We start from the raw sequence: 25,486 nt of genomic DNA, 5'->3' as shown, positions 1-25,486 counted from the left end.
GTGATGCTGAAGTTGAGAAGACGCTTAATGAGAAGCATGATACCGATTGTATTTTACAATACAGGTGATTAAGCTCTCACTAAAACTGAATGTGATGCTTGGTCTTACGAAGCTTTCTTACAAAAGTTCATGTAGAGTTTCCCCTCTGTCAAGAAAGACTTGAAGCTCTGAAACTGAACCACGTGGCTATGGTTACATTTGTCTTCTCAAAACTTGACATTTGACTTTGTGGTTGACCAATTCAAGGAAAAAACAGTCCTAACATCCCCAAAACAAGTAAACAAAATTTAAAATTTTAATATTAATTACAGGTAACAAATGTTTTAATTAACATGAAAAAGACCATATTGGGAGAGCAAGGAGTCTGGAGCCAGACTGCTGTGTTTGAATCCTGAGTCCCTTATTTGTATGCATAGCCTCCGTTTTCTAAGCTATAGAATGAAAATACCTGTTTCATTAGGTTGTAAGGATGAGTAAGTTAATACATGTAAAGTATTTAGTAGAGTACCTGGCATATTGTAAATACTATAGATAGAAGTATTTGCTACTACTGTGCAAAGTGGTAATGGTGAATATCTGATCTTTTTTCTTTGAACAATAACAATTCACATTATAATGGATAATAATATCCATTGCTTATGATTTGAAGCCCCTAATTATAAATGTATTACTGAGATGTTATCAAATTACCAAGGTTAGAAGACGTATTAAGTACATTCTAGTAAAGTTTTAAAATTTTGTATTAGAATATCTTAGGGTATGTTTATTAATGGGAAAGGGTATACAGCCTTTAATTAAATCGCCCCTAATTCTAGTTTAAAATTAAAGAGGGATTCTTGGATCTGGGTTCTACCCCAGACCTATCTAGGCCAACGTATGTCTATTTTTTGACAAACACCACAGATGATTCCAATGTGCATCCCTGGCTGAGCACCATGTTTTAGGTTAAATGTAAAAACAGTTCGATTTTTGAAATGAAGGAAAAATTTCCTTAATAACTGGCAGTTTTCTGAGCCCAATTATGAAGACTCAGGCATCAAACCAAAATGAAATGGGTCCGTTTAATGTAACTACTTGTTTTTTTTTTCAATGCTTGTTTTCTCACAATGAAGGGTATGCATGTATGTGTATGTATTTCCTTTACAATGCAGTTTTAATGCTGAGTGTGTTTGCCTTTAAAATGACAAGGGAAAACCAGCAGGTAACAAAGGAAAATTACGGTTTTGTAAGTGGTGTGTCTGTAGATTGTGATTATGTAAGGTGAAAAATACCACTTACGATTTAAGCCAAAATATATTTTTAAAGCTTTGATTTGGCTTTTTGCCTCAGCTTGGTATTAACTTAAATATAAAGGAAGAAAATCTATTAAAACCAATAAGGTTTTGTATTTGTTAATATTTGGAGAGTTCAATAAACATGTGCTGACCTGTATTAAGTATTTGTATTATACTATGAAAAAGCCAGTTAGTATAAATGGTAACTTGTAAGTTCAACAGTAAATGTAAACATTCTTTGTATCTAGGATTTTTGAGTTGCAAGTTAAACTGAATTTTTACTGCAGTGGAGAGGAAGAGCCTATCAGGCAAAATAACAGGTAATACCATAGTTTAAACAAAACCCAAGTTGTTGACTCCCCTTACACCTTTTTTTTTTTTTAAGCATGTCTATGTATATAGATATGTTCTTAAGAAACATCTCAGAAAAGAGGTTCAGAAACCAATATTGACATTCTAAGAATTTGTTTCGGCATAGCCAAAAATAAGTAGTTTAAAAAAAGGACAGACAAAAGCGTTAGATTTCTATGAGGGTCTTCACTTGCCTTTTCTGCCTTGAATTCAGCTTATGTATATAAAAATGGTTCTTTTGTGGCCTTGAGGAGGGTAAAGCAGATCTGGGAATAATGCTGAGCTTGTGGTACTTAACAGCTGAATTAACTAAAAATATCAAATTTTGGATACTTAAGTCACCTTTTAGTTCCCTGAAAATAAAAACTAGCAATTTACTTCTACCAAGCACCTCACCAGTTGATTTTTACAAAACCAGTACAAACTTAAGTTACTGGAATTATTAAAATTATAATTTGTTTCCCCAGCTTAGTCTTTTTTAAGAGCAAAGCTAAAGCCATAGTTATGCTCGTTAAAAGAAAAGGTTTGCTTTTTTTTGAAGGGCTACTTTCTCAACTTGAGGCCCCCAAATCATGGTTATTATTTTGCTGGCTCATGATTTTCCTTGGTGAAACTGATGTGCTTTTGTTTTTTCCCCTTTCAAGCCCTGTACTCACTTTAGCAAGATGCAGTGAATTTCTGACCAGAGAAACAAAGAATTCAGGCTTGGAGGAAACACTTTGACTCTATATCCTGGGAAAACTAAAGTTGAAGCCTGAGATCTACAGCTAGGCTAGTCTTTAATAGATGGTAATTGTCCAGTTGTACATTGCTCAGAAGTATGCAGGAAGGAGGAGTAAGTATCCCTTTGGTTCTTTCGCCAAGTTTTTCCCCTCCTAACTGTCAAGCTTAGTTGACCTAGCTTTCAGAGTAAGTGTGATGAAGCTGCTAATTTAGAAATAACCGACTTCTTAAATTTGTATTTTTTATATACATTTTAGAGATACTTTATGGCTATTGTTATTTTTACAATGCTATTCTGTGCCCTGGTGTGAAAGTCTAAAATATCCCAGTTATTGTCCTACCAATAAATACTTTAAAAAGCATTCCTCCATAGCTAAGGGCTTGAGGAAATAATAATTCCAAAGTTACAGAAAGTTGGCAGTACTTTAAAAGAGCTTCATTTAAGCCATTTCCCCTAATAATTTATTACTATATAGGAAGGTAAAACAAAAACAAGTGAAGCTGTCAGCCTGGACATCTATCCTTATACTATACTGATTATTTAAAAGAATCAGGTGTATTCCACAAGAAAACTAGTTTCTTGTTTGATCTGGTACATAGGCCAATAAGATTTTTTTCTTCACAAGGCCAGCACTAAAATACTAATTAGAGCACTCAATTATTATGCAATGGTTATTATCAGTGTATAACGTACTCTCAAGCACAGGTCCTTTCCCTCTTTTAGAAATAGAAAGACTGGTTCTAAAACCAGAGATAAATGAATCTTATGAAGCTTCTGTTTAAAAATTTCTACAGGGTGTCAAAATTGACTTACAACATATTAACCTGCCATGGAATTTTGTGAAAATGAACCATTTTATTAAGTCTTTTTCTGCAAGACTCGGGATAATTAAAATTCAAGATTAAGGACAAAGATTAGAAGGCTGCATTCATCAGAGAAAGTAGAGAAGTCCACACCACTTTAATTTACTTCGGCACTACAAATTCCTAGATTATGGGGATGGGGTGCATTTGTGTAAGTTTTAATCTTTACAACCTTTCAGGACGGAGTTAGTATTTATTACCAACTTTTCAGGACGAAACAGTTTCCATGAAGAAACTAAGTAATTTGCCCAGGGTCCTTAGCAAATATTAGAACATCTATTTCAACGTGACCAAAACCCTTGTTCCTCCCTTTTTATGCTGTTTTTGGAAGAGTGTATGGAATTTTTGAGGTGGAAGGTTAATAAAAGAAAGAGAAAGGGCAGCTAGTTGCTTCTTCAAGTGGAAGAAAACAAACTCTAGAAAAAACCTTCCCCAAGAGGCTAAACAATTTTCTTATGAGAATACCCAGGAAGCAGTGTGGCCTTAGGTTAGGAGCTTTGCCTCAAAAATCCTCACTGCCTTTTAAGATCCTTTCATAATGTTAAAAGAAGTTGTCATTGTTATGGCCCTGAAGAGGCATTTTTGCTGGGGTTTCTCATTCCTAATCAGAAACTAGTTACATTAACTTCATCAGAATTTTCTTTTGTAATAATATGTACAGAAGTAGGATTTATCTGTACCTATTAATACATCACTCAGACATTTTACACAGAGGGCAACATTAACTCAGGTTACTGGGGACTAAATGGGAACTTCCAGACTAATGTTCAGTTTGAATAGTATAGCCAAAAGGTTTCCCTAAAAAGTTACTTTGTAGAACAGATAAAAACAATGACAAATGGCTTTGCATCCTAGCTGAAGCAGTTAAGATTATCGGGTACATTAAACCATTTGCAGTTAGGATTATGTGAAATTATCAGTCAAAAAGGTAGCTGTTTAAATTATAAACAGGAAATGGCAATGAGTTAAATTGCCATTAATTCAAATCACTGAAATAGTACTAAAACAGACATTTAAGGAGATAGTTGCCTCTCAAGGTGTGGCTGCTCACTCATTTTTTCCTTCATAGAAAAGGGTGGTACAAAAAGCACTCGGGTATTCTTCATTCACAATTTTTATTTCTTGCAGTTAACTTTTTGTATCTTCAAAGTCGATTTGTCTTTTAAAAAATTAATACGTCTCACTCATCATACAATCCATCCCCTTCCCCCAAGAAAACAAACCAGGGGAGGAGGAATTTAGGGGGCAGTTGAAATAGGTATTATAGGTTTGTGAGAAAGGCTTCCCAGCCCACCATTCTGTACATATACAACAAAATGGCAGCACCTCAAGTTCACCTGAAGTCCCAAATTCTAGCCCTAGGCAGGTGATGCAAGTGAATGCCATGGGATTAACAAAATGGAAGCTCGGTCATCGGCTTCCATCTACTTCCCATGGTAGGTAGCAGTCTTCCAATTGTCTCCCTTGGGAAAGTCAAAAGTAAGCAACTATATAGAGCAACATTTTGACCCAGCCAGGAGTAATTAATAAATGAAACCAGAAATAATTTATCTGGGCCACAGAAGTGAATTTGTTTTATCATGTTTTTCATTAAGTCCCCAGCACCTGAAGTAGCAAGTTCTAATAACGGGCTTCTAAAGGCATGCAGTTTTTCACACATCTACTTCAAAGAAATTCTTCCACTCAAACATACCACAATCAAGGATAAAATATTTTTGGAGGCACAGGAAGAGCACAAGAACAAGTAAGTACATGATGAGGCCTTGTGTGTGACCAAGATGGTTCACTTCATATATAGAAGCAGTGAAAGCTGTTAAAGTGCTACTTACAAAGGATAGTCTAACATTACACACACAACTCAACTCTGCACTGCTAAATATGGTTGTCTTTATTTTCTTTTTCCTTGCCCAGCCCTATCTAAACAAAATAAAACTACAGGACTGAAATTAACAACCCATGAAAATCAGCAATAAGTTATGAAAATCATAAAGCTTTTTTTTTTTTCTTTTTTAAGTAATTAAGGGTAGTTAAATTATTTAAAGTATACAAAGTCCAAAGAGCAGGGTAAGGTTTCCAAGGCTTCCTGGGGTAAGGGATAGGGCCTTGGAGTTTGAAAGAACAAAGGGAACACATGACATCAAAGTGCAGGCTAGAAATTTCACTTAAAAGAAAGTAACATTTCTGAAAATCTTGACAAGAGCAACAATAGCACCTGCACAGTGGGATTGTGAGGAAGGAGAGAGACTGCCTGTAGGAAAATGGAAGCAGATCTTTACATTAAAATGAGACAAGTGCCAAACTTAACTATGTTAACTATGATAGTGTGTCTACTATATTTATCAGATGGTTAAAAGATGGTAAAAAAAAAATGATTCTAAAAGAAAACAAAAACAGCATTGACCTTTTTTTACTTAGCCCAGACCTCATTCATTTTGTGCACTATAAAGAGTGAGGTGTGAGGTGTTTTATCATTATCAAATGCTGCATCAAAATAGATGATTTTTTCCCATGTGGTTTTTTTTTTTTTTTTTTTTTTTTTTACTATAAAAGACGTCTATGTTTCTTATGGACAAGCTTTAAAAAGATGTCATTTTGGTTTTCAACACATACAAACATTTATCAAAATCTGAAATAAAAATGCTGCCGTGGCTCAGACCTTGGCCTGCTAATCTGCGTGCACAACTCTTCTGGCCCACGCAGACACAGAGGCACGTGGATCTTTTTCCTTCTGGCCCCTAAATCTGAACTGAGGCCCTGTGTGGTAGAGGCTGTCATGCACATGGACTGCCCCATGCTGCCCAAGGGCCTAAGGGCAGCTGACTGTTGAGCTGGCGGTTGGGTGCCCTACTGCTAACAATGCAGGATAAGGTTAGCTTGCTTAGCATGGAATCCAACAGAAAGCTGAGCTGCATGATGATCCCTTTCAAAAGGCTTCATGGGAGTCTCTCCTTTGCAGAGCATGAAATGAATTTTTTTGTTGTTGTATTTTTAAAGAATTGATCATCCACAGGCTTCATGATAAGCTGTCCCAGGCTGAGTTTTAATAGATCTTTAGCCATCCAAGATTAATGCCTGATTATCTTGTCTTGTCATTACTATACGTTTGATTTTTGTTTGTTTTTAGGACCAAAAAGCTCAGGAAGGGTTCATAATCCCATCCTTAAATGTGTCTACTCAATGTAGTATGAGCAAACTAGAAAAGAAAAGAGGATGGAATCTCCAATGTCCTCTTTCAAATCAACTCAATCAAATCAAGAAAATTTCATACAAGTTTTCTGCTGCCATTAGAAACTGATTTTCAAATACGAATATTATGAATATTTGTTCTGTTGGGGAGGCTCTGCCCCACTTTTTGCTAAATATTTGCTTAAATGGAGGTCTTTTGACCCTTTTTGTTCAAGTATAGTTTTGTTTAGTTTTAAAGAGGAGACTGCATCATGAACCCAATTTAAGAGATTGTTTGGATTGAATTGGCCCAGTGAATATTTTGCCCTGCACTGTTATGTCATGCTGGGTTCTAGGAAGTGAATGAAAGTTTGACACTGGCACTGGAGTAACCCTCGTCACTCCCAATACTCTGCAGGCTGCTGTGGTCATCAATGTCACTGATGCTGGTGGTACTGATATTGTCCACTTCTCCATGGGAGAACTCTGTGCTTTCAACATCCACTTCAATCTCCTCTGCCAAAGGGAAAAAAGGAAGAACATTAGTAACCTAATATATGTGCACTTTCAAGGACTAACAGGGATGAGGAAAAGTGATTACTTTTTGTGGTATAAAGTCATTGTTATACAAGCTATTATCAGTGATCTCTGAAGAACAGAAGGAACCAAAGGTGAGGAGACACAGTGATATATTTTACAAAGGGAAATGTCTGGTATAGAGTGGTGGTCTCAATTCAGGCAGCAAGTATACTAAAGCCTTTGATGCCAGTCTGTCTAGACCTCCCACCAAAAGCAGTTGACCTGTTTGGGAATTAGTGCTTAATATTAAAAGATCCCAATCCCAGTTGATTTAACCACATCTGTTTTACATTAAACTAGAAACTAATTCTCAGTGATGTTTATTAAGCAGAGTTGCCTTAAAGGGGGAAAAAAGCATAAATTTAATATAAGAGAACTAGAAAATGTACCCATCCAAGCCTTTGGTGGTATCATTCTACAGACAGTTCTACAGACTTTTGGGATTCATCATAAAGATCTCTGACCATTCAATAACCAAAAGAAGCCAGTTGTTATAAAGTGGACTCAGGGATTTGTCTTCAATTCACTTTAATTTTCCTGCATCAGATATAGCTTGAAATGAGGACCTAAGGCTTAAAAGTCTCTGGATTATAGAGCAGGCTATAGTAAAGATTATAGTAATGGCATTTCAGTGGTGGTATTTAACTTCAAAAACCAAAAATGATTTTAAAAAATCCTAAATACAGTATGACCCAGCTGTCTCTAGAGATCTTAATATCAATAATTGATCACCAGTAATACATTAAAAAATATATTAAAAAAATAAAAGGCAGTTGAAAAATTGTTTTCTCCCACAACAGCTGGCATGAACTCAATATCCTTCAGTTCTCTTAAATTCAAAGCCTGGTGTTTCATATTTGGCACTGACTTTAATGGTTCACATTGATCACAACTGCTTTAAGAAAAGCAGATTGTTGCTGAGCCCAAGAAGACAGAGTAAGTTATTTCAAAGAATAATTTTCAAAGGGCTTGTTGCTTCGGAAAGTTTTAGCAATCTGTTTTTAAAATGTAGGCAGTTGCCCAAACAAGCTGCACAAATAATCCTATGAATTCTTAATTATTTGTTTCATATCCATAATGCTTTGTAGGCTATTTAGTGTTTCTTAACATCACTCATCCAACCTACATTTGGGAAATAAAATCAAGACACCCTATCCAACAGAGCTTGCTGAACTCAAAACAAAGTAAAATGAGAGACTGCTCTAGCCAAATGGACTAGAGATTTTACTAAAAGTCTTTGTAACGCTGGGAAAGAAGGCTGCTGGATAAGGATAAGAACTGGGGGTGAGGGTATAGCTCAGTGGTAGAGTGTGTGGCTTAGCATGCACGAGATCCTGGGTTCAATCCCCAGTACCTCCATTAAATAAATAAATAAACCTAATTCTCCCCTCCCCCCAAAAAGGTAGTAAGGTACTTGCACACTCCTGGGAATACTAAAAAAGAACTATAATGATGAAGACACATCCTCTGAAATTCGGAGGTGGGGTGGGTACAAGGAGGAGATAACAGCAAGAAGGGCAGTTAAAGCCTGCAGGTCACAGAGCTAGTAAGCTGCAAAAGAAAGACTAGGACCAAGTCGCCTCCTGATTCGGGGTTCTTTCTGCTACACCTCCCCTGTCACTCAAATATAGATAGCCTTGAGGTTCCTGCTGCTACTTGTAAACTTTTGTTCTTCAAACCTGAGTGCCACATAAAAAATAAACTTTTACATAGCAAAACAACAAAAACAAATCCAAGGGTTGTGTTAAAGGGAATTTAAAACCCATCTGAAAGGCTCCCACAGAATTTGGGAAATTAAGTATTAAAAAAGAATTAAAAAGAATGACTACAGTGGACTGGAACACATTCAGTACATGAAAACATGAGTTCATAAGATAATCAAAAACAAAGAACAGAACACAAAACCTTGTTACCTCTGGAGGTTGCTAAGGCATCAACTCATTATTTAGAAAATTGATGAAGCAAAACCAAAACAAGAAAAAGTATTTATCCTGTCTTCCCAGTAAGGACTTTTTCAGGGTAACCAAAAAGTTGATGAGGAAATTTCTTTAAAGAAGAAAAAGTTAATAAACCCAAGAAGAATGACAAAATTAGAAAACCATTATTTTGTTACACTTAATAGAGTAATGATCAGGGCAGGGGGAAGGGTATAGCTCAAGTGGTAGAGCACATGCTTAGTACGCATGAGGTCCTGGGTTCAATCTCCAGTACCTCCTCCAAACAGAAGTGAGTAAACCTAATTACCTCCCCCTCATAAATCAAACAAGCAAAAGTAATGATCAGAGCAACAGTCATCAATGATTACTAAAACTATTATGTGAAAAGTTGATACAATTGCATAGATGTATCAAGATGACATCACCTGAACTCACTGACCAGTGTTCTCACTAGCATGGGACAACTAAACATAATACTGATGCAACAGGAAGTACACAGCACCACTCATGCAGGATTCTTGCCTCAAAAAATATGAATTTAATCAAGCCCCTAGATCTACCAACTAGTTTACAAGAAATATGAGGGACAAAAATACTGCTTTTTTTCAGTGGAGGTACTGGGGATCAAACCCAGGGCCTCGTGCATGCTAAGCTTGTGGTCTACCATTGAGCTATTTCCCTCCCCCCAGGGGACAGAACATGTTAAGTGACATCATGAGGATTCATTAGCCAAATCTAGAATGGGGGAAACTATATGTAAGGAAAATGACCCAGTTTTCCCAGTTTTGACAACAAATAACTGACATTGGGGAAAGGAAAACTATTATAGATTAAAAGTACAGCTGACCCTTGAACAACAGGGAGTTAGGGATGCCAAACCCTCCACGCAGTCAAAAATCTGAATATAGCATTACAGTCAGTCCTCCCTATCTGTGGATTCAACCAACTGCAGATCGTGTAGTACTGTAGCGCGTATTTATTGAAAAACATCCTCATATAAGTGGACCCGTGCAGTTCAAACCTGTTGTTCAAGGATCAACTGTATCTTAAAAGGTACAAGCAAATGCAGTGTGAACTTTGTTTGGATTATAATTCAAACATACCAATGGTAAGATGCCATTTTTGAGACAAGCTATCAGAGACTGGGTATTAGATGACATTAAATAGGATTATCGGGGTGGTGGGGTATATAGCTCAGTGGTAGAGTGCATGCCTAGCATGTACAAGGTCCTGGGTTCAATCCCCAGTACTTCCATTAAAGATAAATAAATAAAAACCGAATTACCTCCCCCCCAAAAATAAAAAAATAAGTTTAAAATAAATAAAAGGCTTAAAAAAAGTATTATCTGATTTTATTAGTTGTGTGGGCTCTTATAATAGTATTATATTCTTTAAAGTCCTATTTATTAAAGATAGATACTGAAGTATTTAGGGACAAAGCGATAATGTTATCTGAGATTTGATTTAAAACATTCCAGATATTTGATTTAAAACATTCCATTTGATTCCTGCATTCTAGAAAAAGTGGTGAGGTGGTAAAGAACAGGTGAAATAAGAGTGACAGGATGTTGACAGCTGTTCAAACTGGATGATGGGTATGTGAGAGTTCATTATCCTATTCTACTTTTGTGTATGTTTGAAAATTTCCATAATAAAAAGTCAAAAGAAATTTAGAATTCTCAAGATCTCATGAGCTCTAGTTTACCAAATATAAAGCTTAAAGTCACCAGAGTTCACCTCTGGGATCTTTTACTGTGGTGTGGCGGGTGGGAGCTATAGATGAGCAGATCAGTAGAGTTCAAACAGTTTCTTTTTCAGTTGATTTTTGTTCTTGAATTCTGCCAAAGACAAATGTTCTGGGACAGATGTAAAGAGAAATAAAGGATGTGGTACTTTAAAATATAGGTTTAAAAATTAACATCACCAGTTATAAAACATATCAACATCCTGTATTTTCCTGATGCAATGAATTGAGAAGGGCCCAACATTACTTCTGTGACATCTCTTCCCCTCAAATGTGTAACACCTCATTCTAATGAGAAAACATCAGACAAACCCAAATTGAGGAACACTGCATAAAATAACTGACCAATATTCTTCAAAAGTGGCATGGTCATGAAAGACTGAAGAGCTAGCTAATGCAATGTAGGATCCTGCACTGGATCTTGGAGTAGGCAAAGGACATTTTTGGGAAGAGTGGTGAAATTTGAATAAGGTTTATAGAGTAACACTATTGCATGATTGTTAATTTTTTTGGTTTCGGTAACTGTATTATGATTACATAAGATACTAACATTAGGGGAACCTGCATGAATGGTATGAGAACTCTACAGTTTTCTACAGAAAACTTAAAACTTTAAGTCTAAAATTTTAAATACATACATAACCAAGAAAAAAGGTTCTATAGTTCATACAGGTATTGCTAGACAATACTGTGACTGTATAAAATCTAGAATGTTACATACTTGTTGGCAAAAAAGAAGAAAGCAAATACAGTGTCCTCCAACCTACCTTCCCTAAGTCCAGTCATAGGGATGCTAGTATTTCATTAGGGAAGCAGCACACTGCCTACCTCGCTCTGAATCAGAACGATCTGAAGAAATAGTTGATCCAATGCTGTCCATTCGTATTCGTTCCATCTCCTGAGGACCCTGCAGCTGTTCCAGTCGCCGCTTCAAAAATCTCTGTTCTCGTTCCAAGTTCTCTAGCTGGTGCTGGCTCTTCCTTTCAGCTTCTTCAAGTTTCTACAATGATAAAGTGGTATTTAGGTTTGTGTGTAGTCCAGCAGAAACAATAAAAACTGATTCCTACCTAACATCTCAAAAGATTTCTTCTTTGACCAAGGAAACACGAATGACTATACAAATGTATGTGTATATTTAAGAACATACATAAATATATATTTTTAAACATCAAAAATAGTTTTCTTCACTTTTTTTGTGCGTATGTGTAATGAATGCTACATTAGTAGGACAGAACGGAATTCTCAGTCTGTCAAGTTGTCTCCACGAAAGAGAAACTTGCTCTGCAGTATAGTTTGATGGAAAAATACTGAGGGACAGAGCCAAATGAAGCCATCTCCACCAGAGGGCACAACTGCCTTCCTTCAGGGCATCAGCAGAGTAATTGTTATTTTCCTCATATTCCCAGCTCTTCAAATCGCCATGCTGTCAAAACAGTTCAGTTTAATCAGGTTATATTGCTCCCACCAGATTAGCTGATAAGTTTTCAGAAAATTTCTCTTGAGGTCAGTTATTAAAGGAGGGCACTGTGAGATGGCTGATATACATGAATAGGAATTGCTAAAAAGAAATCAGGACTGAGAGAATCATGTGTAAATATGAAAGTAAAAATTCTTACCTTGATGTGTGCTTTGGCTTTGTTGAGCAAACCTAGCGTTGTGTGCCTGGTGCAGTCTGGTCCTAGTGGAATCAGAACTTTCAAGCGTTCTAAACACAGGCGAAGATGAGCTCGTCTAAGGAAGACAAAAAAGTCAAATCAGCACAGCCTGAATATTCCACTAAAAACGTCCTAAAATCTATTAATTTGCACATTATTCAGTCTGTAGCCTTGTTACACCCTAAATCAGTTTCAACAAAGTATCTGCATGCAAGTGCAGGTGTGCCTACAGGCTTTCCATCTCTGCCATTTCTGTTGCACGCTGCGGACACCGGTCACTTCAGATTGTTATTCCCAATGGTAATCCTCTGTCAGAAGTGATTTAATTTTCACCTGCCCCATAAACTGTCTCAACTGCATTAACATGGAAGTAGGAAAGCATACTGAGGCAACTGTATTTGATTTTGAATGCCTAAAACCACAGGCTAGAGTAGACATTTTCAGCTTCAGTACCCCAAAATGCTCACAAATTTCCATTTCCTCCCTCCCGCTTTTCATTTACAGACACACACAACCTCCTATCCACAACTGTAACCATCCAACAGTGTCTGTTATTATGTATTAGGTTGAACCACACAAAATTTCTGGTAGTAAACCATTTCTCATTTATAAAAATGACAACTTTGTATGATCCAACACAACAGAAAACAGCAAAATTCTGTGACCAGCAAGGATAGGGTTAGGCAAAATATATGGCCCTGAGGCCAATTCTAGCCACTAAAACCACAACTCATGGAACAGTCTCCTGCTTCCTAATACCTAAGTGTACCAGCTACTATTAGCTTTTCATTTTTATTTCTCTTTATCCCTTTCCTCTCTTACTTGCTACCTCCAGTTTTCTACACACAGAAAAAAATCAGGTCACAAAATTCTTCACTAAAAGTCCATGCATTAATATACCCATCCTGTGGGCCAGTTATGGGAAATTTCTCCTGGAAATGCTAGCAGAGAACCTCATAAATTTACATTCCCTGTACCCTACAGGAACTGTGATTACCATGATGAGAGTTCTGGGTACATAATTCCACCCTGAAACAATACTAGTTCACATATGTGGTCCTGTGCGTCATAAGGTATAACATAATTCAGCAGTTAATAGTATATCTGAAAAGAAAACCCACAAATGTGTTCATAGATGACCCTATTCCTTAAAGAGCTATAACTGTACATTTAGCAACTGACCCTGGAAAATACATCCTCCATTTTCTCCTCAAAGAGGGCCAAAATGGTTTACTAGCTCATCCACCAAACTATGCTTTCTCTGTCTTAATAATACACAAGAAATAATGTCAAGAGAAACTCTCAAATGCTAGAAATTTCAAAGAGGGTTAGGAGAAGCCAGCCAATTCTGTCACTGAAAGGATGACTAAGGGGTAGTGAGGTCAGAGGTATGGCTGATGAATGGTCAAGATTCTTCCAGTACCCACTAGCCCGTTAGATATTTCCATTCCAAAGCTCTTTACTGAGTTCACTAACTCAAATCTAGTAATTGGTTCCAGGCTGAAACCTGACATACCTGATGTGGACAAGGAAAATTTTTCATTTTTCTTAAATGAAAGGTTTATCAATGGATTCCCCTTAATGAGATCTAATAATTTTAAAGTCACTCCCTTCCCCTGCTGTGCTACCCCAAATCATAGAACCTTTAGCAGAATTTTCATTTTTAACTGGAAAATCTCACATGATCACAGAGTGCTTTTACTGAGCAGACTAAAATGAAACAACAATAAATTCACAGTAAAGAGTGCCATTAAACTCTTCATTAAGATTATTACAGTATATGCCTAACAACTGCACTATATGATGTGACCGGAGGGTAGAGAGAGACTGGTGGTTCTCTTGCTAATAATCAGAGGCTCCCAAGGGGCCTCTGAATTTAGTCATCTAAAAAAGTTAACAAAGCAACTAACTAGTAAAGCTCACAAGTATGTTGCCACAGGAATAACTTGTCAATTTTATTTAAATTATTTAACCCCAGAAATTCAGTACATATATAGGAAACATCTTTTAATTTTACTATATGAAACTTCAGAATGACTCTTTACTGTAGTTTCATATCAAGAAAAAAAAAGGGTCAATTTTCTGTTTTGTGAGATCTAAGTTAAAGTCATATTAAAATCTAGGCAAAAATCAACTAACAATATTAAAATGTCTGTGTTTTTTCTTTTTAAAAATTCATTCAGTTGCATTATTTATTACATGACTTTTGTGTACTCAGCAATGTTCCAGACACTTGCTTGAGTGGGAGAAGTTAAAAAAAAAAAAAAGTAAACTTCAAGAGTTTATAATCCAGATTACAGAATGAAATTTTTTTTTTGTTTCATTTGGTTCACAATGAAATGAGTCATACAGCTATCAAGGGCAGCAGAAACTGTATAAAAGGAGAGATAATAATTGGAGAAGGTAGCCTTATAAAGGAGTTGAAACTTGACTCTAAACTTGAGGGATACTGAATTTGTTTATGAAAAAGCAAGGGTTTTCAAGGTAATTAAGAAGAAAGGATTCAAAGTTCATATATAGGGACCAAGTTTAAACCTAAAATTAAAAACATTTTAATTTGTTTCATTCAAAACAAGTGAACTGGAATTCTATAGGAAAATATCAGCCAAGTTCAGCTGTCTGGTGATCTCACAAGAACACTCAAATCAGGAGCTGCCCAGGCCAAAGGAGTCAGGGTGTAAGTAATGCCTAAAAGAACGAGGAAGGCAGACTGCCTTCTAAGAATTTTTTTTTATTAGCCATTATTGAACATTTCTTCACTCAAGTAATTTTAACTGCTCCAAGATACAGTTTATACCAAGAAAACAGACCCTGAGATATCATGTCTCATAAAAGGCAGTGATGCCACTTGCCATGTTTTGTAAACACAGCCCTCCAAAATAGGTAACAGTATAAAGGATGCGTGGTGAACGATGTCCTCTGCTCCTCTGTGGGGAAAGGTGTATATGTGGCTGGAGCCAGTGTCATTTCCTCCAGTTCTTGTCCTTGTAAGTGAATCAGGCATTTGGAGAACAGAATAACAAAGGGTTAATGGAAGTTGGAGGTTAGCAGCTGACCAAGGCGGTGTCACACTTTTCAAAGTTGCCATCCAAATACTGCACACAGTTTTCCACAGGTGCTTATATGCCACTTTCAAGTAAATGCAATGGATTCCCTGTGATTGTTATCTGGAAAGTTGAATCAGGAAATCTGTTCTCCTCTATGTGTAAGTATTTTCTCTCTAGCAAATTATGGAATGAACTGTCTGGCAAAATTCTTCCTCCCTTACAATGATGCTGTGCTGCTCTCTACTCTCTCCCCCATAGTCTCCCTGCTGGTAACCAGATTGCAAGCTTAACCACCAATGACCTAGAAAGGCATATCTTTTGATGCCATCTGGTCCTTTCTTTTCTTGACTTCATTCTCATGTGACTGGTGGCTCAGAAGCCTCCTGTATGGAGTTGCCAAATCATGAACTGAAAGACACTGGAGGAGAGAAAAGAGGACAAGAAACAGAGAAGAAAAAGAAAAAAAGCTTGGTTTGATTTGAAAATCTCTATGTTCTGAGGAAAAACTTGCAAGTACCATAAGATGATCTTTTTCAAGTCCAAGGAAGGAAGGGTTGACATGAAGAACAAGGATTCATGAAAGGCATGGCCCTGCACCTTTAGTGAAAGTAGGGTGAGAAGGCTGGGGATAGTTAAGGCTGCTGCTCTGAATATTCTGATGAACACTAGACTAACAACCAACAGGAAAAAAAAGCTGACGTTGTAAAATTGACATAATTAGACTTAATGGAAAATGAGAAAAAAATTTAGCACCCTGGTTAACATTTACCTAACTTTTTACAATACATGGATGGCTCAATAAAAGCTATGCATCTAAAATCTTTCCTAGTTTAGCATGAGTGACTGTAAAGCAAAGTTAGGATTAGACCCTGCAGCAGGAGGTGCCCTGTGAGAAAACAGGAGTTTCCTTGCTGAGAGGGAGTGGGGCAAGAGAATGGAAAGAAACCAGGGTACTTTTATTTTCAAAGACACTTTGAGGTCTGTTTTAAAATGAGATTTAAAAGTGGGTTTTACCCAGGGGAAGAGGCAATACCCAGTGACTAACCCTATTAGAGAGAAGGTCCTATCAAAATTACCTACACCTTCAAACAGCGCAAGCTCCTTGTGGGAAAAGGAACAATTAGAGTCTGTTTAGCTTTTATTTTGGTATATTGGGATCATTTTTCCTGAAGGAACCAGTGCTGCTTTTGATTTCAAACCTTGTAAACTCTGCTGCCAAACTGAAATATCACAGAACATGAGGGGAAATGATTTTGCTATAAAATGGCCCCTGCTAGTAGCTGTGATATTTTAAAGCACAGGTATATCAACCATAGGAAGCACGCAGTGCTGAGGGAGGAGAGGAAAGAATTTCCTTTCATAAAAAAACTGAAAGTATCATATGATGATATTTTTTCAAGTCATCTCTTGAAACTCTAGTCCCTCTGTCCAAACAACAAGAAATTTAACGCCTGTCCAGCCTCACAAACTGTCCACTGGCTGATGCCCTTGGAGGCACGGTCCTTCACTGGAACTTGCTTGTCTTTCATTCCTCCACTACAGGATACCAAGACTTTGCCAAATAACTAAATCAAAATGGAAAACAAGTCAAGTGATAGGAACAGTACTTGTATTTTCCTCTGTTGAACGTTATGCAAGGGGCTGTGAGTCCTCCCTTAAGCCACATTCTTCAAAGCTGCAGTGGCTTGTGGCCAGGTTTCCCAACTCCCTACACAACACTTCTGCACATGACAGTAGCTAGCTGCTTATCCTACATATTTTATATTCCAACATTTCTCTAAAATGTAACATGGCAAGAATTTTCTGAAAATCTCCAAAGTTACCAAAAACAACTGCCTGCCTCCTTTTCTTATAAAAAAAATGATATTAAAAATGGATCCAGATACCAAGCATATTCATGCTACTCATGAATTTTATTTACAAAAACAAATATAATCATATTCTTGCTGTTCAGCTTATTTTGTTTGTGAAATTAGAAAGCTTAGACAAGCCATCCCCATAAAATGGCATATGATAATTATATGTTTCACTTACAACTTATACATTATCTACTTCACAAAAAATAAACAGACTATTAACTCCCAGTGAGTGAATTGGTAAGTGGCATTTCCTCAGCGTTGGAACTGGCTGTGGTGTCACGGGGCTTAACGACAACAAAATAAAAACTTAGGAGAATAGCTAGGACCTTCTTCTTACTTTTCAAAAAAAAAAAAAAAAGCTGCTTTCATTAATATTCCTCTTAATTCAACTGGCATCTTGTAAAATAATCAGACAGGAATATCAACAAGTGTTAAAATGAAGTTATACATTTTGTAAATTATATATACTATACAATATTAAAGTAAAATAAATTATTCTACAGTCAAATTGTCCACCTCAGCACTAAAGGGCTCATCTATATACAAAATAAGACAGAAAATCAGTAAGGTTGAGATACAAGCTACTCACACTTGGAAGACTTTTGAAAATCACTTTCTCCCAATAAAATCAGAGTAGTCCTTAGGGGAGGGAGCCAGAGAGTATTTAATGCCAGAAAATTAAATATAGTGCCTACCAGAAGTTGTAATTTTCCTCAAAGATTTGGATGAAGAATACTATTTTATATAAAAACAAGCACAGATAATGCAAAGTATACTTTTAAAATAAAAGAAGACTCCAAATAATTATTTTACCATACAACCCAAGACCTCCAGGAATCTATGTCAAATTATTAGAGCAGTTTACTATAGATCACTATCAGAGCTCTGGACATCAGAACATCATTTCTGAATTACTGCTGGGATTATGTCTTTCAAAGGTTTAGAGAGAGAGGAAGGTGGGGGGCAGGAGAGAGGGAGAGAGATGTGAGTGCTCAAACAAATGATGACAAAATAGTAACATATTCTTTCTCAGACTACACCAATTCTGTATAGGCTGAAATTTTATTTAGCCTTTACATCTCAGAGGCATGAAGAGGCTGAAATGCCACTTAGTCAAAAACAATAATCATCAGTAAACAATGAGCTGCACCCTATTGTGCCACTGAATTAGATGCTGTAAAGATTTTTAACAGATACCAGTAATAATCTTTATCTGTTGGAAGATGCTATAATCTGACCTCCTGCCTACCACCTTTCCAGCCCGGCCCCACTTCCCATTACCCATACCCTTTTGCAAACCTCTTCCACAAACCAAAGGTTTATGTTTACCAATTTCTCTACCTGGAATACAATTTTCTCCTCTGTCCACCTAGTGAGCATCTAACTCATTTGTCAGCCCACAGCCAACTACTGCTTCTTTCATGAGGCCTTGCTTGCCATACCCCTTCCTCAGATAATTAGTATTTGATTTTCACACTAATCACACTATATTTGAATTATCTTCTAGATAAAACAGAATCCATACTTTTTAGTCATTTTAATTCTTCCAACACAAAACAAGAGAGACTGGCACACAGTGGGGAGGGGGATGCACCAAATTCTAGTGGATTTCTGGGTCTCTCTAACTCACCAAAATTGAGGTTATACAGGAGCCTCCAAACAGTATGAGCAGATGCCAGGCCAACATTCATGAGGGATCTGCTTATGGATGCCAGAACTCTACACTGGGTTTTTCTGTGTGCAGCTGAGGTCACCACCAAGGATGACTACATGTAGAGTAACTGATAATCTTCAACTTAACTCTTGATTAGAGTCAACATCTCTTTTAATAGTGAAGCAGAAGGTTAAGAATTGCAGCCATTACAACACAGTGACTTATTAAAGTATTGATAGTGATGGGAGACCAAGGCAACAATGTCAAATAAAATTCATAGATAATTTTTAATCCAATTTTTTGGTCACCAATGTTAACCTTCTGAACTTACTGACATCAGGCCTCCTACCAAGCAGAAAATCTGACTGATTTAAGTTTGGCCTCTGTTCCAGCTGTTGTTCAAGAAATGGTGATAATAACAAGTGACAGGAAGGCAATTACTAAGGAGGAAAAAAGAAAAAAATAGCTAAGAAAATCCAAGTATGAGAGAGAAAAGTCTAAAAAGAAATACTCCATAATGCAAGAGAAAAAAAAATTAAATGAACATTTTTTTATCCCATCTGGTAACACAAGAAACATGTCTGTATAGTTTTTACAAGATCCCAGGACTGCTGATCATTTGAAGCCTAAAGTACAGAACACATTAAAAAAAATTTTATTGTCCTGCATTCATCTCTAAGGAAGACTTGATTTTTGACAACCTCATTTGAAAAAAATAATTAAAATCTGGTTCCAGGGGCTTATGTTCTCTACTGAAATTCCCACAAGGAACCCAATCTCCAAAGTGATTTAACAGAAATTGCTCACTTGATGTCCAGTCTGTGCTAAACTTAGCTTCCATGCATACATCTCATTCCTTCTCTTATCAGTTTATGAGGATTTGGTTTAAAAAAAAAAAGAAACTTGATCATTCATTCACCATATTTCTTCTTTGGTCACATAAGAACTTTCTGTATTCCAAGTTTCAAAGTCTGGGAAATAGGGCTACATCACTGGTGAAAACAGTGGCAATTTGTTCTAAATACAAAATAGCTTATTTTCCTTTGGCAATTCTCCAGGGGTTTGGGTGGAGGGAAAGGATACTCCTCTCTAGGGAGATCAGGCTCTGAACCTGGCCTAGTGTCAAAACTTGGATGTGGGTGGGAGAGAAATTTTTAAAAATCATTTCTCTTTCACCTCAATTTGGAAAGTGATTAAAGATTTTTGCATTATTAACAGTTTTTATACTCTTCAGTTCTTTGTTGGTGTTCATCCCTATTCTGGCAGCCCCCATTGGTTGATTTAATGGTACCAAGGGGCTGAGAAGTGTTGCTGTCCAAAAGAAAAAGCATTCTCTCACAGGGACTGGGAAGGCAATCTGCAATCACAACAGTAGCTACTTGTTAATTTTCTATTTGAAACACAGTGATGTCAATAGCATTGTACCCTGCCAGCCACCATGGGGTAAAGTACATTTTGAAACCAAAACAAACTTTCTACGTGCTGGCAAGTCAGATTTGAGACACAGTGATAACGTTCTATAAGACACTGCCCTAGTTTTACAGATAAAATGCACACAACAAGCATTAGTTTACTATTCTATAAAAGCTTAAGTCTAATTCTCACAGACCCATTCCTACCCACAGCCCAGTACAACTGTTTTATTATATCAAATCATAGTCCAGGATGTCAGAGGGAAATACACAAATATTGTTAAAGATCTCTAATAAAATGGCGATCCTACACAGCACACTCGAAGAATGTTTTTTAATGTAAATGTTCATTTAGAAGCATAAAATGAAAATAGCATAACAACTTTAAAAATGGCCCCACTATTAATAAAATAATGCCATTTGCAGCAACATGGATGGACCTGGAAATTGTTGTTCTAAGTGAAGTAAGTCAGAAAGAGAAAGAAAAATACTATATGATATCACTCATATGTGGGATCTAAAAAAAAGAAAGACAAATGAACTTACAAAGCAGAAACAGACTTACAGACATAGAAAACAAACTTATGGGAAGGGGATGGGAAGGGATAAATTGGGAGTTCGAGATTTGCATATACTGACTGGTATATACAAAATAGGTAAACAAGTTTATACTGTATAGCACAGGGAACTATATTTGATATCTTGTAGTAGCTTATGGTGAAAAAGAATATGAAGACAAATATACATATATTCCTGTATGACTGAAGCATTGTGCTGTACACCAGAAATTGACACAACATTGTAAACTGACTATAATTCAATTTTAAAAAATGGCCCCACTATGAAGTGATTAGCATAATAGTTCATTTTAAGGGGGTGTATTCACTTACAAGGAAAGATACTTTTTATTAATGGAACAGAAACACTCTGGCCTAAGAATTTATGCACGCGTAGAAAATGAATATTCATAATTTGCACTGAATGTGAGTAACCTGAAATAGAGAGCTAAATGACTAAAAGTGGTGACCATGCTTACTACTGGCAGACAGCAAATGGTTTGGCATTGCTGGACATCTGCCAATTCAGTCAAGCCAGCCAGGGATTATTCTTAAAGCCCCATTTTAGCAAAATTTCTCTAAAACTGAAATGCAGGGTTTTTTTGTTTTTGTTTTGTTTTAGGGAGATAAAATCTGGGGCAGGAAAAGGGGCAACAAAGAGCAACTGTTGGCCAGTATGCAATTAAGAAAATTAATCCTAAAGTATTTGTAGGGCATTTGGAACCTCTGGAAAAATAAGATTCACAGAACTTAAAACATGCTATAGTCCTGACAACGACAGAGAATTAATGTTCTTATTTGAAAGTTACCTAACTCTTCTGATCTTTCTCTTTCAATATACTGTATTACTTTTTTTTCTGACCACAAAAAGCCCAGTTGAAGAGTAGTTTTTGAGAGTTACTTTTAGAGGCAGCCTCACATAACACCTGGCACCAATCCTGGGCATGCACTCCTCTGATAAAGCAGAAATTTTCTCAGAGTGGTATTAGAGTACTGACAGATGAGCAGTTTTAGGCAGGTAGAAAGTGAACATGCCTTAAGAACTACTTTAATTTTAAAAGCCCTTCTGAAAAGGAAAGGTATTCAAAAGAGTAACAACAATTTCAATAGTCTCCTAAAAGGCAAACTTTTAACAATACAAACTGGGTTCAAATTAAGACTGCAACACTATACTTTGTGAGTTGTTTCTATTTGTCTAAATCTTAGTTTGATTCTACTCTGGATAAGCCCAGAAAGAAATTAAATGAGAGAAGAATCGGGGATCTAATATTTATTTTGTGTGATTCCAGCCTCAACTCAGTACCACTAGTTTTCTGTTCAAGAAGGTCTGCTATGAAAGTGCCATTACACTTTGATTCCAGGAGAACAGCCTTGAAAAATCTACACTGTCCTGTGAATTTGAGAAGAAGGAAAAGCCAGGCTTAGGGAACATGCTCCATTTTGTTACCACTATCAATCAAAGTTCTGGCTGTTCATCAGGGCAGGTTGTGTGGCTCCCTCACCTAAATATATTCCAATAACAAGAAAATAAAAACTGTTGCTCCAACCAAAAAAGGTGGTAGAGTTTGGAGAATAAGTTTGTCCGACCTGGCTACAGTTCGTTTCAGATATTAGAAATACTGCAGGATGAAAGTCTTAAAACATCTTTTAGGATCACCAACATCTCTAATCTCAAGGAACAAAAGAAACATGAAAGATCCTCTGGAATAAAGAAAAATGAGTCCCAAATTTATTCAGTATTCTTCTAAACACACCAATTTTTCCTGAACGTTGCAAGCCAGCCTTCCTTCATCTGACCCAATATATGCAGCAGTAATTCCAACTACTTTCAAGGGAGTTCTCAGAGCCCAGTATCAACAAATTGCTCTTTATGAAAAGTCTCCTCCATTTCAAAAATAGCAGTCTTGCAAAGTCGTTCAGCTGTACCTAAATTGTGTTATGTTTACAAATGTTTTAACTGCAAAGATGGAATTTCCAATTGAAAAAGAACCTTATTTAGAATAGACTGAATTTTTTTTTTTTACAGCTATGCCAAATACAAGCTGTTCTGTAAAGGAATAATCGTGAATCAGGCTGGAATAAAGTGAATCAAGATAGAAAAACCATACAGACATTACAATCCTAGAGGAAAATGCAATAATTGGTTACACCAATGATCATTCAAACGCCAAAGAGTACATTTTTGTCAGTGACACCAGAAGGCTCGGAAAACTATGATGGTTGTCCTCCATGAAAATACGTATGTGTTACAGAAACATACCACTAACATCTTCTTATCAAAGCCCAATAGCAATGTTTTATCGAAGAACTGATCTAAATTGGTTTGATTTTATTTTCATTTTGTATTAAGGTATAAATCCCTATAGAGTTAGCACTCACTGTGTAAAGTAGGGCTGTCTTTTTTTTTTTTAATCTGTAAATTCCTTCTTCAAGCTTTATAAGTTTCAAAGGAGTATATACTTCCTAATTATAGTCATTATGGTTTTGGTGAAAAAATCTTAGTTGTACCTACCCCCTTTTTTTTTTAATCATTTTAATTTTTTATTTTTTATTATTTTATTTTTTAACATCTTTTTTTTACTGAGTTATAGTCATTTTACAAGGTTATGTGAAGTTCCAGTGTAGAGCACAATTTTTCAGTTATACATGAACATACATACATTCATTGTCACATTCTCTTTTGCTGTGAGCTACCACAAGATCCTGTATATATTACCCTGTGCTACACAGTACAATCTTGTTTATCTATTCTACATTTTGAAATCCCAGTCTGTCCCTGTCCCCCTGGCAACCACAAGTTTGTATTCTATGTCTATGAGTCTGTTTCTGTTTTGTATTTATGTTTTGTGGGTTTTTTTAGATTCCACATATGAGCGACCTCATATGGTATTTTTCTTTCTCTTTCTGGCTTTCTTCACTTAGAATGACATTCTCCAGGAACATCCATGTTGCTGCAAATGGTGTTATGTTGTCAGTTTTTATGGCTGAATAGTATTCCATTGTGTAAATATACCACATCTTTTTTATCCAGTCATCTATTGATGGACATTTAGGCTGTTTCCATGTCTTGGCTATTGTAAATAGTGCTGCTATGAACATTGGGTGCAGGTGTCATTTTGAAGTAGGGTTCCTTCTGGATATATGCCTAGGAGCGGGATTCCTGGGTCATTGTACCTACCCTTTCTTAATTTCCAGATTTTTCCCTTGTTCTAATTTTGCTATTGCATTTCCAGCTTAGAAAGATCATATTTTTCTCATTTAATTTTGGATTAATTTTAAAGGCTCAGCATTGCTCTAATTACTTTGGGATAAAAGTACTGGAAAATAAAGAATTCTATAAAAAAAAAAAAACCCAGATATCCTGGTAATGGCATGAAATCCTTTATCAACCTCCTTAATCAGTTTTTAGGCAAACTTAAAAGAGATAGGTTGTATGTTGAAATTTTTAAAAGTCAAAGATCTAAGGTTGATATACTAGAGCCAGGCATAAAGTTCACAAAGGCACAGGGTTTCCCACAGAAATATCTTGTTTTGAGTTCTCTATAAAAGAATAAATTGATAAATCTGAGAAGCTCAGATGAAATATAAGTTACAAGGAGAAATACATGATCTCAAAAGTTATTTAGCTCTTCATCATAAAGGCCTTAGTAGAATAAAATGAACATCTTCAACAGTACTCCAAAACAAAATCTAAGAGATTCCAGAGAGCTAAGGAAATGGGCTTTTGGCATTATCCTTATTTATCCAAAGCTATAGCAGATATATCTGCCCCAGTTGAAGATTTTGGTTGTTTTCACGAGGCACTTAGGCATTCAACAACATTGCCACTACAAAAGAGGGAGTACCCTAGCAGACACCCTTCACAGGGAAACAGCTGTTAAAAATGACACTGTATTTTAGCTGTCATTAGAGACATACCAGGAAAGCAACTACAGATTAAAAGAATAAGAAGGCTTTATCACAGTCTCTAAATGTAGTCCCAGGCCTGTATAACTATCTTATCCATGCTGAATAGCTGAAAGTCCACTTTCACCCTAGAATAAGTGACAATACTTTAATGAATGAAAGACAGAACAACAATAACAATGTTTCAGATGCAGCATTTCTCCTGAAATCCCTTTAAAACATGCTGAAAATGTTTTAAAGCCAATTTTGGTGAACTCAAACACAGAATCATGCAAGTCATAGGAATAATCACTCATAACTAAATTGTTCATGCAAGCTTCAGCCCATGATAACCCCCTGCTTTGAGTTTACCTCAACTCCCATCTGGGACACATATAACTCAGCAGTTAGTTATATATTGTTTGTAGGGGCTTTATAATATCTTTTGTCTTCTACCTAGTTAAGACTCTAAATCCTCAAAAGCAGGGCCCAGAATTTCTCTTTCTTTTTTCCTATCCCTACTACCTAGCACACAGCCAATGCCTAATAAATGCTTGTCAGTTTATCTGTGATTATCTTTAGGAGTCCTTTGTCAGTGCCAGGAACTAAGCCACTTCAAATAAACTCCCATTTCCACCAAAGGTTTTAAATCAGAAAACATGATCTTGTAAGTAAGACTGTTAACAGACACTAGCATAGACATCTGACCATTAACAATAACTTATAAGTCATCCCAGGTTGATATTTAAAGGAAGTTCAAAACAAATTCCGTATTTTCAA

At 36.4% G+C, this 25,486-nt stretch overlaps 1 protein-coding gene across 2 annotated transcripts in view; it reads right to left on the bottom strand.

Moving 5' to 3' along the window:
* Window positions 1-4,310: 4,310 nt before the first annotated feature.
* The window catches only part of MXI1 (MAX interactor 1, dimerization protein), a 77,444-nt gene continuing 56,268 nt past the window's right edge, over window positions 4,311-25,486 (bottom strand). For both annotated transcript variants that reach the window (XM_064488401.1, XM_031461736.2), the window contains exons 4-6: window positions 12,254-12,368; window positions 11,466-11,637; window positions 4,311-6,893 (exon numbers count right to left, since the gene is read on the bottom strand). In XM_064488401.1, the coding sequence (XP_064344471.1) occupies window positions 6,730-6,893; window positions 11,466-11,637; window positions 12,254-12,368 (451 nt within the window). In that variant the 3' untranslated portion in view covers window positions 4,311-6,729. The remainder of the gene's footprint in view (window positions 6,894-11,465; window positions 11,638-12,253; window positions 12,369-25,486) is intronic.

This window comes from Camelus dromedarius, chromosome 8, assembly GCF_036321535.1.
Source record: "Camelus dromedarius isolate mCamDro1 chromosome 8, mCamDro1.pat, whole genome shotgun sequence".
In the NCBI taxonomy this organism is placed as follows: domain Eukaryota; kingdom Metazoa; phylum Chordata; class Mammalia; order Artiodactyla; family Camelidae; genus Camelus; species Camelus dromedarius.
The sequence above is the reverse complement of the archived record's forward strand: the minus strand, read 5'-3'. Positions and strand labels throughout refer to the sequence as shown.